At 44.1% G+C, this 13,290-nt stretch overlaps 2 protein-coding genes across 7 annotated transcripts in view; one reads left to right on the forward strand and one right to left on the reverse strand.

Moving 5' to 3' along the window:
* Ergic2 (ERGIC and golgi 2) overlaps window positions 1-7,846 on the forward strand; it is a 31,941-nt gene extending 24,095 nt beyond the window's left edge. For 4 of the 6 annotated variants that reach the window (XM_008837617.3, XM_008837615.3, XM_029565643.1 and 1 more), the window contains 5 exons: window positions 1,163-1,261; window positions 2,955-3,052; window positions 5,312-5,474; window positions 6,648-6,739; window positions 6,876-7,846. In XM_008837617.3, the coding sequence (XP_008835839.1) occupies window positions 1,163-1,261; window positions 2,955-3,052; window positions 5,312-5,474; window positions 6,648-6,739; window positions 6,876-6,938 (515 nt within the window). In that variant the 3' untranslated portion in view covers window positions 6,939-7,846. The remainder of the gene's footprint in view (window positions 1-1,162; window positions 1,262-2,954; window positions 3,053-5,311; window positions 5,475-6,647; window positions 6,740-6,875) is intronic. The other 2 variants (XM_008837619.3, XM_008837618.2) reach the window with 1 other exon arrangement.
* Window positions 7,847-10,397: 2,551 nt separating this feature from the next.
* Window positions 10,398-13,290, reverse strand: part of Far2 (fatty acyl-CoA reductase 2) — a 138,672-nt gene continuing 135,779 nt past the window's right edge. The window contains exons 11-12 of the mRNA XM_017799232.2: window positions 12,814-12,949; window positions 10,398-11,899 (exon numbers count right to left, since the gene is read on the reverse strand). Of these exons, the coding sequence (XP_017654721.1) occupies window positions 11,737-11,899; window positions 12,814-12,949 (299 nt within the window). The 3' untranslated portion in view covers window positions 10,398-11,736. The remainder of the gene's footprint in view (window positions 11,900-12,813; window positions 12,950-13,290) is intronic.

Below are 13,290 nucleotides of genomic sequence, written 5' to 3' on the forward strand. Positions count from 1 at the left end.
TGAGTAAAGTTAATTTTGTGTGTCTGTGTTTTACATGTGTTTATTTTAGTTCAAACGTAAGATAGGGCTTTAGAAGTAAATGGCTGCCAGGCCTGGGGGCACACACTTTTTAATCCCAGCACTCTGGAGGCAGAGGCAGGTAGATTTCTGTGAGTCACGGCCAGCCTGCACTATTATATAGTGAGTTCCAGGCCAGCCAGGACTACTTAGTAATAAATGAGTAAAAAGGTAGATGTCAGCCGTTCACTGAGTGTGGTGGCACTGGTAAGCCAGCACTTGGGAGACTGAAGCAGGGGAATTGCTGTGCTTGTGAAGCCAGCCTGGGCTACATAGTGAGTGCCACGGCAGTGTACAGCAGTTCCCTGTCTCGAACAACCAGGACAAAAAGTAAGATCCAAAACTTGATCTTACTTCAGAAGAGAAAAAAATCCCGTTTGTTGCTTCCAGTCTGGCTTTCCACGTGTTCATCTCGGAAGTCACCAGTGAAGGAAGAAGCAGAGGTGGCTTTCACTGCACCCATGATGACGTTTACAGATACTGAAGTCCGTTTCAGTTTGCAGATCTGAATACAGGCGTATTCACACATCCATTATAAAATTAATTTGGTATAATGATTGTTAAAAGACTTCTCATTCGTCAAATTCTCGTGTAGCCTGTGCTGACTTCCAGTTTCCCGCGTAGCCTAGGGCGACCTTGAACTCCTGATCCCCTTGTATCTGTCTTTCTGGTACTGGGATTTCAGCATTATACCACCGTGCCTGGCAAAACTTATTAAACTATTCTGTAGAGGACAAAATAAGCCACAAAAATAATTTGGTTGTAGGAAGGATAAATATTAAAATGATCTGTGATCAGTTCCAGTATTTGACCATATCAGCATCATCTCAGGTTTTAACAAGGCAGTCTTGTTTCTGTATGATATTTGAAATGTTTGGATATAAGGATTACATAGAATGTTTCATGGCAGTTAACTTGTACATGATCAAAAGTTCTGAGACTTTTTCCCAGAATTTACTTACACATCTCTCATACATTGCTTTTTCTCAACACGTCATTATACTCAATAAATTTTAGAGAATTTGAGGGTAGATAAGAATGTAAAACAACCTATAGCATGTAGCTTTGAATAACATAATTTTTCTACTTTTATTTTGCCTCTTAGCTTACAACTTTTCTCACAGAATAGATCATTTGTCTTTTGGAGAGCTTGTTCCGGGAATTATTAATCCCTTGGATGGAACAGAAAAAATTGCTGTGGATCGTAAGTATTTAATAACTACTCTTGGAATTTATGTATAAGAACTTGCTCTTAAAACCTTAATAATAATTACTCTTGGAATTTACATGTAGGAAATTGCTCTTATAACCTTAATGTTAGTGCATTTTTAATAGTCCTTGTATACCCTTGTAAGGGTAATTAACTGGTTGATGAATGTGTGGAGATAGTTTGTCCTAGAAGGGAATAAAATTTGAATATTAAAGAATAAGTTAGAGAACAGAGTTAAAGCAATTAAAGCCAGGCAAGACAGAGAATTCAGTCGTTCTAATGTAAGTTAAGTGGGGTATGGCTGCCCTGTCCATACTCACTGAGGAAGGAAAGAACAAGAATGTGTCAGCATTGTAAGATGCTTTCGTCCTCATTAAAGGAAATGCACGTTTTTTCATGCACTTTTAGGGTGCTCCCTGGGGAGTGTGGAAACTGTGAGAAGCCTAGTTGTGTGTGATAGCGTGGACGACCTTCTGTGGGTTTGCTTTGAAGCCTCTACTGCCGTTGAAGTACTTTCCTCCTCAGACACGGAAGGGCTGTTTTCTTAGTTTTGTACCAAGTGGTACGTTCACGTTTTCAGGAGACTTTGTTGTTGTTTTGAGATACTTTCTTCTGTCTAGACCATGCTGGCCTGGGACCCACAACAGTCCTCCTGTCTTTCCCTCTTGAGGGCTGAGATTATAGCTTGTTTACCACATGGGCTTATGTTTTCAGATACCAATTATTGTAACTTAAGTTTTAAAAACATTTTATTATTTTTATTTTAATTAATTAATTAATTTATTTATTTGTATTTTTAAGACAGGGTCTCCCTGTAGCCCCAGCTGTCCTAGAACTCAATATGTAGACCAGGCTAGTCTTGAACTCACAGAGGTCTGCCTGCCTCTGCTTCCCGAGTGCTGGGATTAAAGGCGTGCACTACCATACCTGGCAGTCTTTTTAAAAAATTATTTTTATTTGTACAAGTGTACAGGTGTTTTGATTGCTAGTACATTTAGTTTTTGTTTGTTGGTGTGTGTCTAGTACCCATGAAGTCCAGAAGAAGGCAACAGAGCTGCCAGGTGGGTGCTGGGAATTGAGCCCTGGTTCTCTGGAAGAACAAGTGCTCTTAACCTCTGAGTCACCTCTCCAGTCAGCAGCCCCTTTAACTTAATATTAAACCTGAAGATACCTAATGACTATAAAAAAGAATCCTTTGGATTGCTTTGTCCCGTGACCTTTCTACTTTGGTACCCATGTCTTGTATTTAAAGTGTGGCCAGTTCAATTTTAGTGTGAGTTTACCTTAAGATTAACAGAAGGGGAAATGGCGGTTATGTAATTATAACTTGATTTTGGTTTTACTCGTTTCCCTGCTCTAAAGAAATGCCACATTTTCTGTGTTCGAATAAGGCTGTTAGTGAATTTAAGAACTCAACCACTAGATCACCTTTCACTGTGTGTGTGTACACGTGTGTGTGTATACACGTGTGTGTTCATAGGCAAACATCCTTGGATACCCTCACACCTTTTTTATACTTACTGGAACTTTGTTTTTACCAAATAGGAATGTTAATCTTACTGGTTTATTTTTAAAATTTTTATTAGACACTAAGACAGATTTCAGGTTTATCATATTTACCAGAAGAATGTATTTGGCAGTAGTCTGTGGCTCCCAGATTGATGAAAGGACGCGTCTTTCATTGCAGACAACCAGATGTTCCAGTATTTCATTACAGTTGTGCCAACAAAGCTGCACACACACAAGATTTCAGCAGAGACCCACCAGTTCTCTGTGACAGAAAGAGTAAGTGGAGTCTGGCCGCTAAAATGATCTGGGGGTATTCTGACAGCAGAAGGCATTTTATTGTAGGCAAAACTAAATTAGAAATGAGTGTTTGTGTGCTTTAGAATAAGGATCAGCTGTAAAAACCCAGAAATGCTCTTATCAGAAACAGAGCTCTGGCAGCACCGGTTGTTTGGGCCTCTTCACTCTAGTGTGCTTCGTCTGACCTGGCCGCAGGCTTTCTGGTGCCTGTGTAGTAAATGCTCCCTGGAGTACGTGAGTCTCCCTGCTTGCTCGTCAGCCAGCACTGTCCTCTGTCATTGCTGGGGCCTGAGCTGCAGTGTGCTCCACAGCCTCAGGTGGACACTGGGCGAGGAGCAGGTTTGAACAATGTCTCATCAGTTCTGGGGCATATTTCCTTCCTTCTGTGAAAGCTTGAGATGGATGAATGTTCAGATACTGGTGTCCAGATGAATTCCAAGGCAGGTCTAAGCATTTTAGAATTTGCTCTCCTCCCTGTGTGTTGCTGTGTCAGTGATGGGAGAGTGTTCCTTGTTCTGAAGTGGCTGTTTTGTGGAGGTGAAATGTTGTGTGTGACACTTGAAGTGATTCAAGGAGGAAAAACAAGTGTCTATAATTTTGTACATTTGTATGTGCACATGTACACAGAAAGTAGGTAGGTCTGTCCTGGGCTTCTCAGTAATTCTACAGGGTGCAAGGAGCTGTTTCTCACCTGTAAGATTGGCAGGCAGCTGAAAGGCAGTGTATAGCTTGATAAGGCTTTGGGGCAAAGCAAGCATAAAACTGTGGAGGGAGGGAGTGCAGCGTGCTGTGGTCTCTGAGAGCGAGCCTGGCAGGATGTGTGGACTGAAGTGTGCATTACCAGTGCTCCTGCTGTCCTCATGCTAAAGACACAGAAAACCCGAAGAATACTGTGTGTGCGGGGCTGTTCATTGTTCTGTTGTTTATGATGGTAGAAGACTAGAAACAACTCAGGATTACACACCACCCAGTGAAGGACATGTGACTGGAAAGAGGACAGTCCCTAAGGTGATGGGAAATGATCTCCAGGGCATATTTGAAAATAGTCAAGTCGAATAAAAGAGAGACGTGTTGTAAAATGCCAGAGCAGTTTCCGTTAAGGGTGTGTGCTGGTAGGTGGCTCAGCACTATGACTGTATTGAGTGGGTGAGGTGCAGAACGGGAGGTTGTGTAGAGAGGGGCTGGCCGCTCTCAGTTTGGGAATCCCAGTTTAATCATTCCTAGTATTTTGCTGCTAAGGGGAAGGATGTTTTCTGTGCCCTGACCCTGAAGCATCTTCCTTCCTCGTATGTGTCACAGTGTATTGGTAATGTACTCGATGTTGAATACTTCAGAGCTTTAAGAGGAGTCACTGTTGGAAACTTGGTCAGCGGTGTATAAGGTTCTATTGTGTGAGGGAAATTGACCACATTGTATGTGTTCTTAATGCTTGCAGTTTAGTCATAGCTGAGTAGAAGTAAGGAGTCCACATGGAGGTGTCAGTGGACCCTGTGATGGTGTAATCGCTAGAGTGCCAGTAGGTATTGATTGGGAAGCTTGCACACTTGACTTGAGGGGCGATAGTGTAGGCATAGGACATAGATTTTGCTTGCTGTGTACAGTGTGTATATTTATAGTTGATTCCTTGACAGCTGTTAACTGAGCCAGTGGCTAAAATATTGTTCTATTGTGCATTATTTTTTCCTGTTATATCTCAGTTTAGAGTGAACAACAGGCAGTGGAATAATGTTTTAAACTTGATCACATAATGACAAAAAGTAAATGATTCTTTTATAAATTTCTTTGCAAAGAAATAATACAAAATTCTGTAAATACAAACAGTTTCTATGATTTGTTGATGAGTTTCAGTCTCGTGGGAAAACCGGTAGATAGGACGGTTTTCAAACATAGTAGGGAATAGTCTGGTTCTGTTTTCTCTGAGACGAGGGGTCTTGCTGTGTAGACTGGCTGCGCTTGAACGCATGGCCCTCCAGCTTCTGCCTCCTGAGTGTTGGGATTTCAGGCGTGTGGCACCACGCCAGGCTCAGCTGTGTTTGATAGTTACAAAAACTATCCACACCAAGAATACGGGATGGTTGTCTCTGAAGAACTCGTGGAGTAGACAGCTTGTCATAAGGAATGTGGACGGTTGTGTGGAGTGCAGCTGTGTAACCACATAAGCCTGTGCACTTGTAACCACGTGATGCACATACTGTTTCTCTTTCCCCTCCTCTCTCCCCTCCCAATCTCCCCTTCCAGGAACGCATCATTAACCATGCCGCAGGCAGCCACGGAGTCTCTGGGATATTTATGAAGTACGATCTCAGCTCTCTCATGGTGACAGTCACTGAGGAGCACATGCCGTTCTGGCAGTTTGTCGTCAGACTCTGTGGTATTGTTGGAGGAATCTTTTCAACAACAGGTTAATGCTCATTTCTTTGCATAATTTCCCTGTTTTTCTGTTTTTGTTTTTTTTAAACAGGGTCTTGCTAATACACTGACTTTTTAGCTCAGGCTGCTCTCAAATGGCAGTCCTGCTTCAGCCTCTTCAAGTGCTGGGGTTGCAGACCTGAGCTGTGCCATGTCCTGCTTTATCTAGTTTCTAAAAGTGCTTATTAGACTTAACATGCTGCGGGAGAGATGGTGGAGTGGTGGAGTGCTCCTAGGCCTTGTGAGGTCCTAACTTTCATCTCAGTGCAAAAAAGTAAAATAATAACTGAAGCCTCTCCTTGGAGAGGGTAAGAACTGCACAGCCTCACATTTTGGGGTTTGGAGATTTTGAAGTCCAGAGTTTTAAAATGATACTTATTAACCACTAAACAGCTGATTGCACAGCATTCATAATGTCAGGGAGATTTTATGTGAACTACAGATACCCTTGGGCATCGCTGATAAGACACAGCTAGAACGGGGTCTGTGCCCCACCATTGACTTGGTGGGTAGGGTGGTTTACCTGGTCTGTGAAGGTCAGAGTGGACTCTGATTAAGCCTTAAAGTGAGCTGGACACATCACATCACAGACGCATCTTCACTCTAATTCGAGGTGCTTCTTGCCATGCATTCATGATGTTGTTTCTTGTGGCACTTTTATTAAATCAGCATGCGTTTACTTTTTAGCCTGAGATTCCTGGTCTGTCAGAGATCGTTTGCAGTCTTGTAATCCCGACAGTTCGAGAGCAGCTAAGTCCCGAGATGAGAGAGGAGGCGGGTTTGGTTTTGCCCCTCCGTGTTTCATGGAGTGACATAGATCAAGGTTTTGAAATCCTGTATTTTAAAAGAGAATGGCTTTTCTTACACAGTTCTGTTTACTGCTTCATTCGAGTTTATTTAAATGTATGTTATTTAGCAAAAATATGTGGGAAAGTCTTGAAAAGATTGTGTTAGGGACGTGAGCTAAGTGTGTGGCCTTGTGATTTTGATGAGACATCCGTTTGTTTTTAAATAAAACTCTGGAGTATCTGGCTTTGGAAGTGAGTAGTGCAGACTGCTTTCTTTCCTTCCCCAGCCTGCTCCTTTGTGGTTACATATGAGTTTTTGATCTTACATGTTAATTTTGGAAGTAATTTAATTACAAACCTGAACTTATTTATTACAGGCATGTTACATGGAGTTGGAAAATTTATAGTTGAGATAATTTGCTGTCGTTTCAGACTTGGATCCTATAAGCCTGTTCGCTCTGTGAGTGAGGTACAGTGTTTGTCTCTAAGTCATTTCATTGTTAAGTCTGTGTAGTTACTTTTGGGCATAGGAAGGATTCGCTTTGTGCTCGGGGGAAGTGTGCCAGAGCAGAACTAACGCTGTGGTCCTTCCTTACCTCCCACAGGTCCCCTTTGAGGATGGCCACACAGACAACCACTTACCTCTTCTAGAAAATAATACACATTAGCACCTCGAGTGGAGAAGACTTTTTGCCTGAGACATAAAACCTTTTTTAATAATAAAATGTGCAATATAGTCAAAGAAAAGAAACTACGAACGAGAACCTGGAAACATACTTAAGAAACGGGAAAGAACGAAGGAGAAAAACTGAAGTTCTGTGTGTGTTGTGTCTGTTACAAATGTCCTAGAAGAAATGATGTAGCTAATCAGTGAATCAGCCCAGCTGGAGCGTGCTGAGGACGGCACCTCCGATTCCACGTGCACGGCTCGGCAGCTAAAAACCTGGAGGACGGGAGTGAAGCCCTTGCAGAAGGGCACTGAACGCAAATGCTTGCGTCCTTTTGTTTTTAAAAGATGTCACAATAAAATGTGTAAACATATGGAAACGTAGTCTAGACTTTAAAAAAACTGGTCAGCTCCTCTTGTTAATAAAGGACAATGGGCTGGCGGCCCCTTGCTGTAGCCATAGTAACGTTAAGCCATATTGAGAAGACCACCCTGGCCGGGACCTTGTTCTCACGAAGGTAACTGCTTTGCTCTGAGAGCTGATAATCGTCGTCCTGTCGAAGGTAGACTGAGAAGACTGAGGTGCAGTCTCCCCAGGGCAAGGGTGTGAGTGCTGAGCTGTGTAACGGAGGTGCCGCTCACTGCCAGTGTGGTGGGGCTCCACAGGGGGAAGAAAGCGCAGCTTTAAAAGAAGATGAAAACGCCTGCTTCTGATGATGAAGTTACCAGTTTGTGAGATATTGAGGAAGAATAGAATATTGTATACTGGTAATGAGTGGGGACCAGGATACCTAAGTGAGATGGAGATGTGAGGCAGTGTCTGTTAAACTGGGAAGCTGGACTGTGAAAGAAGTGCTGCCCTCAGTCTGTGCTAGACAGACTCCAGGACACTGGAAGCGGAGAGCCTGTCAGCTGCTATTAAAAACAGGAACGGGAACATGTGCCAACCTCCACTTCCCTCTCTTGTTCTTAAGGAAGCAGACCCATCAGCCAGTGCCCCGAGGTTAAGTCCTTGAGGGATATGTGGATTTCAGTCCACAGATTAAAGCTTCAAGTGAATGTTTTTTAAAGATTAAAAAAATGCTTTCTTGAGAAGAGGGTAGACAGTCCTGGAGGGCAAGAGGAGCCATGACAAAATTCTTGGCAGTCAGATTTATGGAGAATGGCATTTTGCAGAAAATAATGTTCTTGGTTAAAATATGCAGTATCATTAAGAGTTGTAAGAGTAACTGACTAATAATGTAATATTATGTTCTAAAATTTTTGAATGAGTCCGGGGAATTTCAAGTAATGAATGACCCACCTGAGGTTTTCGTTTTGTTTTTTTTCTTGAATTTTATTGTTTGACTAGAAACATGCATCTCTCCAAAACAATTAGAATTTTAGATACTTGAAACTGAACATAGTCTTCCAAGTCTACTTGTTAGGAAATTCAGTCAGGGTTCAGGGAAGAAAAACTGATTCAGAATTACTTTGAGGATTAAAATATCTTTCAAACATTTAAAATTTTTTTATTTCCATGTTTTCTAAGAACCACATTAAAATTTTTTTGAGATGTATCTTTTCCATTAAAAGTGACTCTATAGGAATTTCTTTAAGCAAAATTCTGTTTGGCATTGATTTCCATTTTAAAAGTTAAAGATTTCCATCTTTAAATAGAGTCATGTTTTTGCCAGTAAAGAATCAGAATTGTGGCCAGCTGTCCAGGTGTTGGTGGCACCCACATGCCATGTGTTAAGAGTGTTTGAACTCAGCAGCTCCCGTCCCAGCACAGAGATCACCTGATGCTTAGGCAGCTTCCCCTGTGCCCGCGTCTCCCTGGAGCAGGTAATGAGTGTTTCTGTGTCCAGTCCTTCTCATTTCATGTAGTGAGAGAGAGAGAGAGTGTGTGTGTGTGTGTGTGTGTGCCAGCCTTCATGTTTTAGTGTGAGGCCTCAGACTATTTGAAATGTACTTTTATACCATGTTTGTGTTCCTTGACCTATAAAGACAGTTAAATGGCTAGGTCAGGAAATTACTGTTAGTGTTTATAAATGCCTGCCCGCCCCTGCAGACGACGCTCCGCATTAGAGCTGCAAATTTGCTTTGGTTCTCCGCCCAGGTGAGTAAAGGTCTTTCCTCATATTTTTCTCTCACACACATAGAAAGCTGTTTTTTATGACCAGGATTTGTAATCTTTGCCAGGGATGATGGGACACACCTTTAGTCCCAGCAGTCTGGAAGCAGAGGCAGGTGGATCTCTGTGAGTTCCAGGCCAGCTGGGGCTACAGGGAGACCCTGTCTCAGACCAATTTTTAAAAAAAATTATTTTTATTGTATGAGTGTATTGACTGCATGTAAGTGCACCTGTGTCGTATGATGCCCAGGAAGGTCAGAAGAGGGTGTCGGAGCCTCTGGAGCTGGAGTTACAGATGGTTGTTAGCCACCACGTGGGTGCTGGGAATTGAACCCGGGTCCTCTGCAAGAGCAGCCAGTGCTCTTAACCACAGCCACCTCTCCAGCCCCAAAATTGTAATCTTTAACACAATTTACAATCTGTTATTTTTTGTGTGAGTGTATTGCCTGCGTGTAAGTATACCCGTGCCCTTTGCCACAGAAGTGGCCGCACCTCTCATGCTGCATCTGAAATCTAGGTGTTGCTAGTTTTATTTATATTTTGGTCTTTTTGAGAAAGGGTCTCCCTGTAGCCCCAGCTGGCCTGGAACTCCCTCAGTAGACCACAGTGGCCTCAGACTCAGATCTGAGTGCTAGGATTAAATGCGTGCTCACCATACCTGGCTTATTTTGTTAACTTTTTAAAAATATGTTTTCAAAGGTGATCTAGGCAGTAATTCTTTGCACTTCTGAGGGGGTGTGGGGGTGTGAGTCTGACGCCACCTGCTCGCTGCTGGCGTGTGCCCCAGATACTAAAGTCGTGTTTCTAGAGTGGTGGTCTTGTGAACTGGAAGTTAGTGATGATTTTGGAGACTTTGCTGCTGTGATTTCACTCTTCTGTCCTTTGAGAACAGTATTTGGTGGTTCTTTGCTTTCCTCAAGGTTCTGAATGACTCCAGTGAGGTAATAGAGCGCGTGCAGAGTAGGGAAATGTTTCCCTTGACATGTGCTCTCACCTGTCTGACTGGTCAGTACTGTGTCAGGTATCTGTGGGTACAGACTAGGGATTGCCAAGCCTTTGTAAAGTTTTATATGTTAGTAAAAATAATGGGTTTCATTTTGCCATTTTCCACACAGAAAGTGTTTTGATCATACTCCTCCCTTTTCTGAGACTGCTTCTTACAACTTTGCACTTGTATCTCTGCACCTGTAAGGAGTCAGGGACTACTTCTGCATGGTGTCTGCTGTCCCTGACTCGGCTGTGTCATAACGCTCAGCAGCAGTGTGCACCTTGTGTCTCCCTAGCTGTTCGTGTGACCTGATTTAGTGGGAAGAGTTCTGAGATGAGCGCCTTTTTTCCTGTGAGGGTTGTGGGGAGTAGATAAGACAGCACTGCAAATGAGAGTCGGTAATTCAAAGTTTTATTTCATCAGAAGTTCAAGCTCAAACTGTGGACTTCTTGAATTGATGAAACAGTGATCTGCAGGTGGTAAACCATTGGTCCTGTTTCAGTCCTCTATCTTGACTTCATCTTTTGTATCCATAGTTGGCCTCTCTTGTGCAATGAAGAAATCTCAAAGACCAGGTGCTTTGTTTCAGAGTTGACTGCCTGGAAAGTAGTCCCTTGATCCTAATTACCAGAAAGGCTCAGCTGCTCCTCAGGGAGCTCAGGAGACCTTTGGTACTGGGCTGGATGCTACCCAAGGCCTGTACACGTCAGCTGCCAGCGTGCAAGCACAGTGTGTGGTTTCCCAGATACTGTGTTGGATTAATAGCTCATGTTTTTAGCATGCAGAGATCTGCAGTCCCAGACACCCTCACCTCAAATAACGAGGAAAGCAGAGTAACAGCTTATTATTTTAGCTGAAATGTTTTAAGCAAAAATCTCCACCCATTTCACCTTTGAACTCTACGTTGAACAATTAATGTATGATAGGAATGACTGAGATACCAAGAGTCCTCAGGTAAGCTTTCCTCACTGGCAATGATCCGGTTGCTGGGTTTTCATGATTCTAGTCTAGGAACTTCTCCCTATCAGCCTTGAAGATTGAGGTCTGAGTGAAGTCAGCTTAGCATAAGAACTTTGGCAGCATTAATGAATAAGAAGGAAACTCGGGGGAACTTTCAGGAAAATGGGAAGCTATAAACTTTGACTTAAAAGCATGTAACATTTCCTGATGTGGATCTGCTCAAGTTTTCATTTTGTGTGATGATTTACCCTTTATAAGTGGATGCAGGTGAGAAACTGAGGCATGAGCCCACTTCGCCCAGCCCCAGTGCGGCTCTAAGGTCTAGGACGGAAGGCAGGCACTTTCCTTGGGGCTGTTCGACAGCACCGATCCACTAATCGTGGCTCAAGCGTTTTTCCGGGGTGCCCAGCACGGTTCCCTGGACAGTGCTGTCTGTTTGGGATTCGGCCGTGTGTTCTCCATGCTTAAGGAGCTGAAATGAGCCCTGTCAGAAGGGAAAGGCTAGAGGAAGACGGGAGTGCCCTCATGCCACGAGTGCAATGGCAGGACATAATGTGGAACTTGCTTTTTCTAAATGTGCGGTTGGACTGCGCCTTTCCTCCTCACTGAAGCAACAGTGAAGGAGGATGAAGACGGGAAGTTTGGTGCTGGACGAGCCCCTCGTTACCTCCTAGCTGGAGACTTGGGTTCCTGCCTGAGAGGGCAGGCTGCAGGGGACGGGCTGGTGGCATGTCCTTAGACCTTGAGCGCACTGGAGGCCCGGAAGTAGGAGAGGAACTTGTAACAGAAGCTCATGATGAGGAACCAAACATTGCGAGCCGTCTGAGACCTGGCGATGAGGAGGCGCCAGACGATGAGGAAGAGTGCTGTGTTGAAGAGGTAGTGAATGTTCCGGAGCCTGCAGTGGAGACAAGCACAGGTGAGACCACCCACACCCAGTTGTGTCCTGTTGATGACTCCGTGCTCTCGTCTGCCATGTCCACGGCGTTCTGCCCTAACAGGGTTTCCGCATCTCCCCAGCTAGCTACTGGCAGTCAGGTCTCTAATGGAAGCTATTTTACAGCCATGACTGATGTAGTGGCGCATGCCTTTAATCCCAGCACTCAGGAGGCAGGCGGATCTCTGAGTTCGAGGCCAGCTGGGCTGCACGGAGACCCTGTCTCAAAAAGACCAAAAAATAGAAAAGCTTCGCTTTACAATATCAAGGGAGGTAGCTGGGTAAAGCACTGTCCAAGCAAGCCTGAGAACCTGTGTTCGGTCCCTGGAGTCTATGCAAAGGTGGAAGAGTATCGACTCCACACAGCTGTCCTGCCACCTCCACACTTGCCCTTCTTGTCTTGCTGCCTGGAGGTTAGACTGAGCCCCTTGCCTGCTTTTACAACTCCTGCTGTGCTGCTCTCACCCTGGTCCGATCCCTGCTACAGACCCCCCTTTGCTGAAACCCTGACCTGCATGTTACAAGGTTTTCATTTCAGGAGTTTTAAGGGAGGAGGAGGGACGTGGTTTTCCTAGCTTAGGTAGCATGACTGCCTTTTGGGGGTCCTTCTGAGGGTGTGCCAGAGGTTAACAAACGTGCTCTTTGAGCCTAAATACTTGTGTAATAATGGAATAACCATAATCTGCCTTGGACATGCAGGGCAAAGTACTGTAACCCCCCCCACACACAAGACGCTATGAAGTCAGTCCCACAACCAGTGCTATATAAATGCTTCCTGAGATGAATCCCCCTTACCCATTGGTGTAAAAAATGTACTAGTGGTGCAGTCGGTCTCATAGTAGCCGCCTCAGAGATGACCAAGTGATCAGGCTTACCTTCTTAGGTGCTCCTTTGCTTTGGGGATCCCAGCCAGGTCCTCTTTCAGTAGGTATTTCTTAATTCCCAAAACGTAGTTTTCAATGTATTCAAGCCAGTGGTTTGCATGAGAGGGCCTGCACAGAGGAAGTAGTACTTTGCCGCAAGCTTGTGATTGGCTGGGGGTACCTTGTCAAAAAAATGAGGAGTCATCATTCTTCGTAGTGACCTGCACATAGGTTGTGCATCTGTCTCCTAACTGTGTCCTTGGCTGACCTTCCCACTTCTCAGCTCTCAGAACATGACCGTTTTATTATGCAGTGACAACAAAACGGAAGCAAAACGTTACTCACGGGTTAGCGGAAACCCTAAAGGCAGCGTTGGTGAAAAAGACTGGGCTGTGGAAAGTGTTCAACTTGCCAGATGTGGTGGTGCATATCTTTAACCCTTGCACTTGGGAGGCAGAGGTGGGTGGATCTCTGAGATTGAGGCCTGGG

Source organism: Nannospalax galili, unplaced genomic scaffold (assembly GCF_000622305.1).
Source record: "Nannospalax galili isolate Female #2095 unplaced genomic scaffold, S.galili_v1.0 scaffold638, whole genome shotgun sequence".
Classification (NCBI taxonomy): Eukaryota; Metazoa; Chordata; class Mammalia; order Rodentia; family Spalacidae; genus Nannospalax; species Nannospalax galili.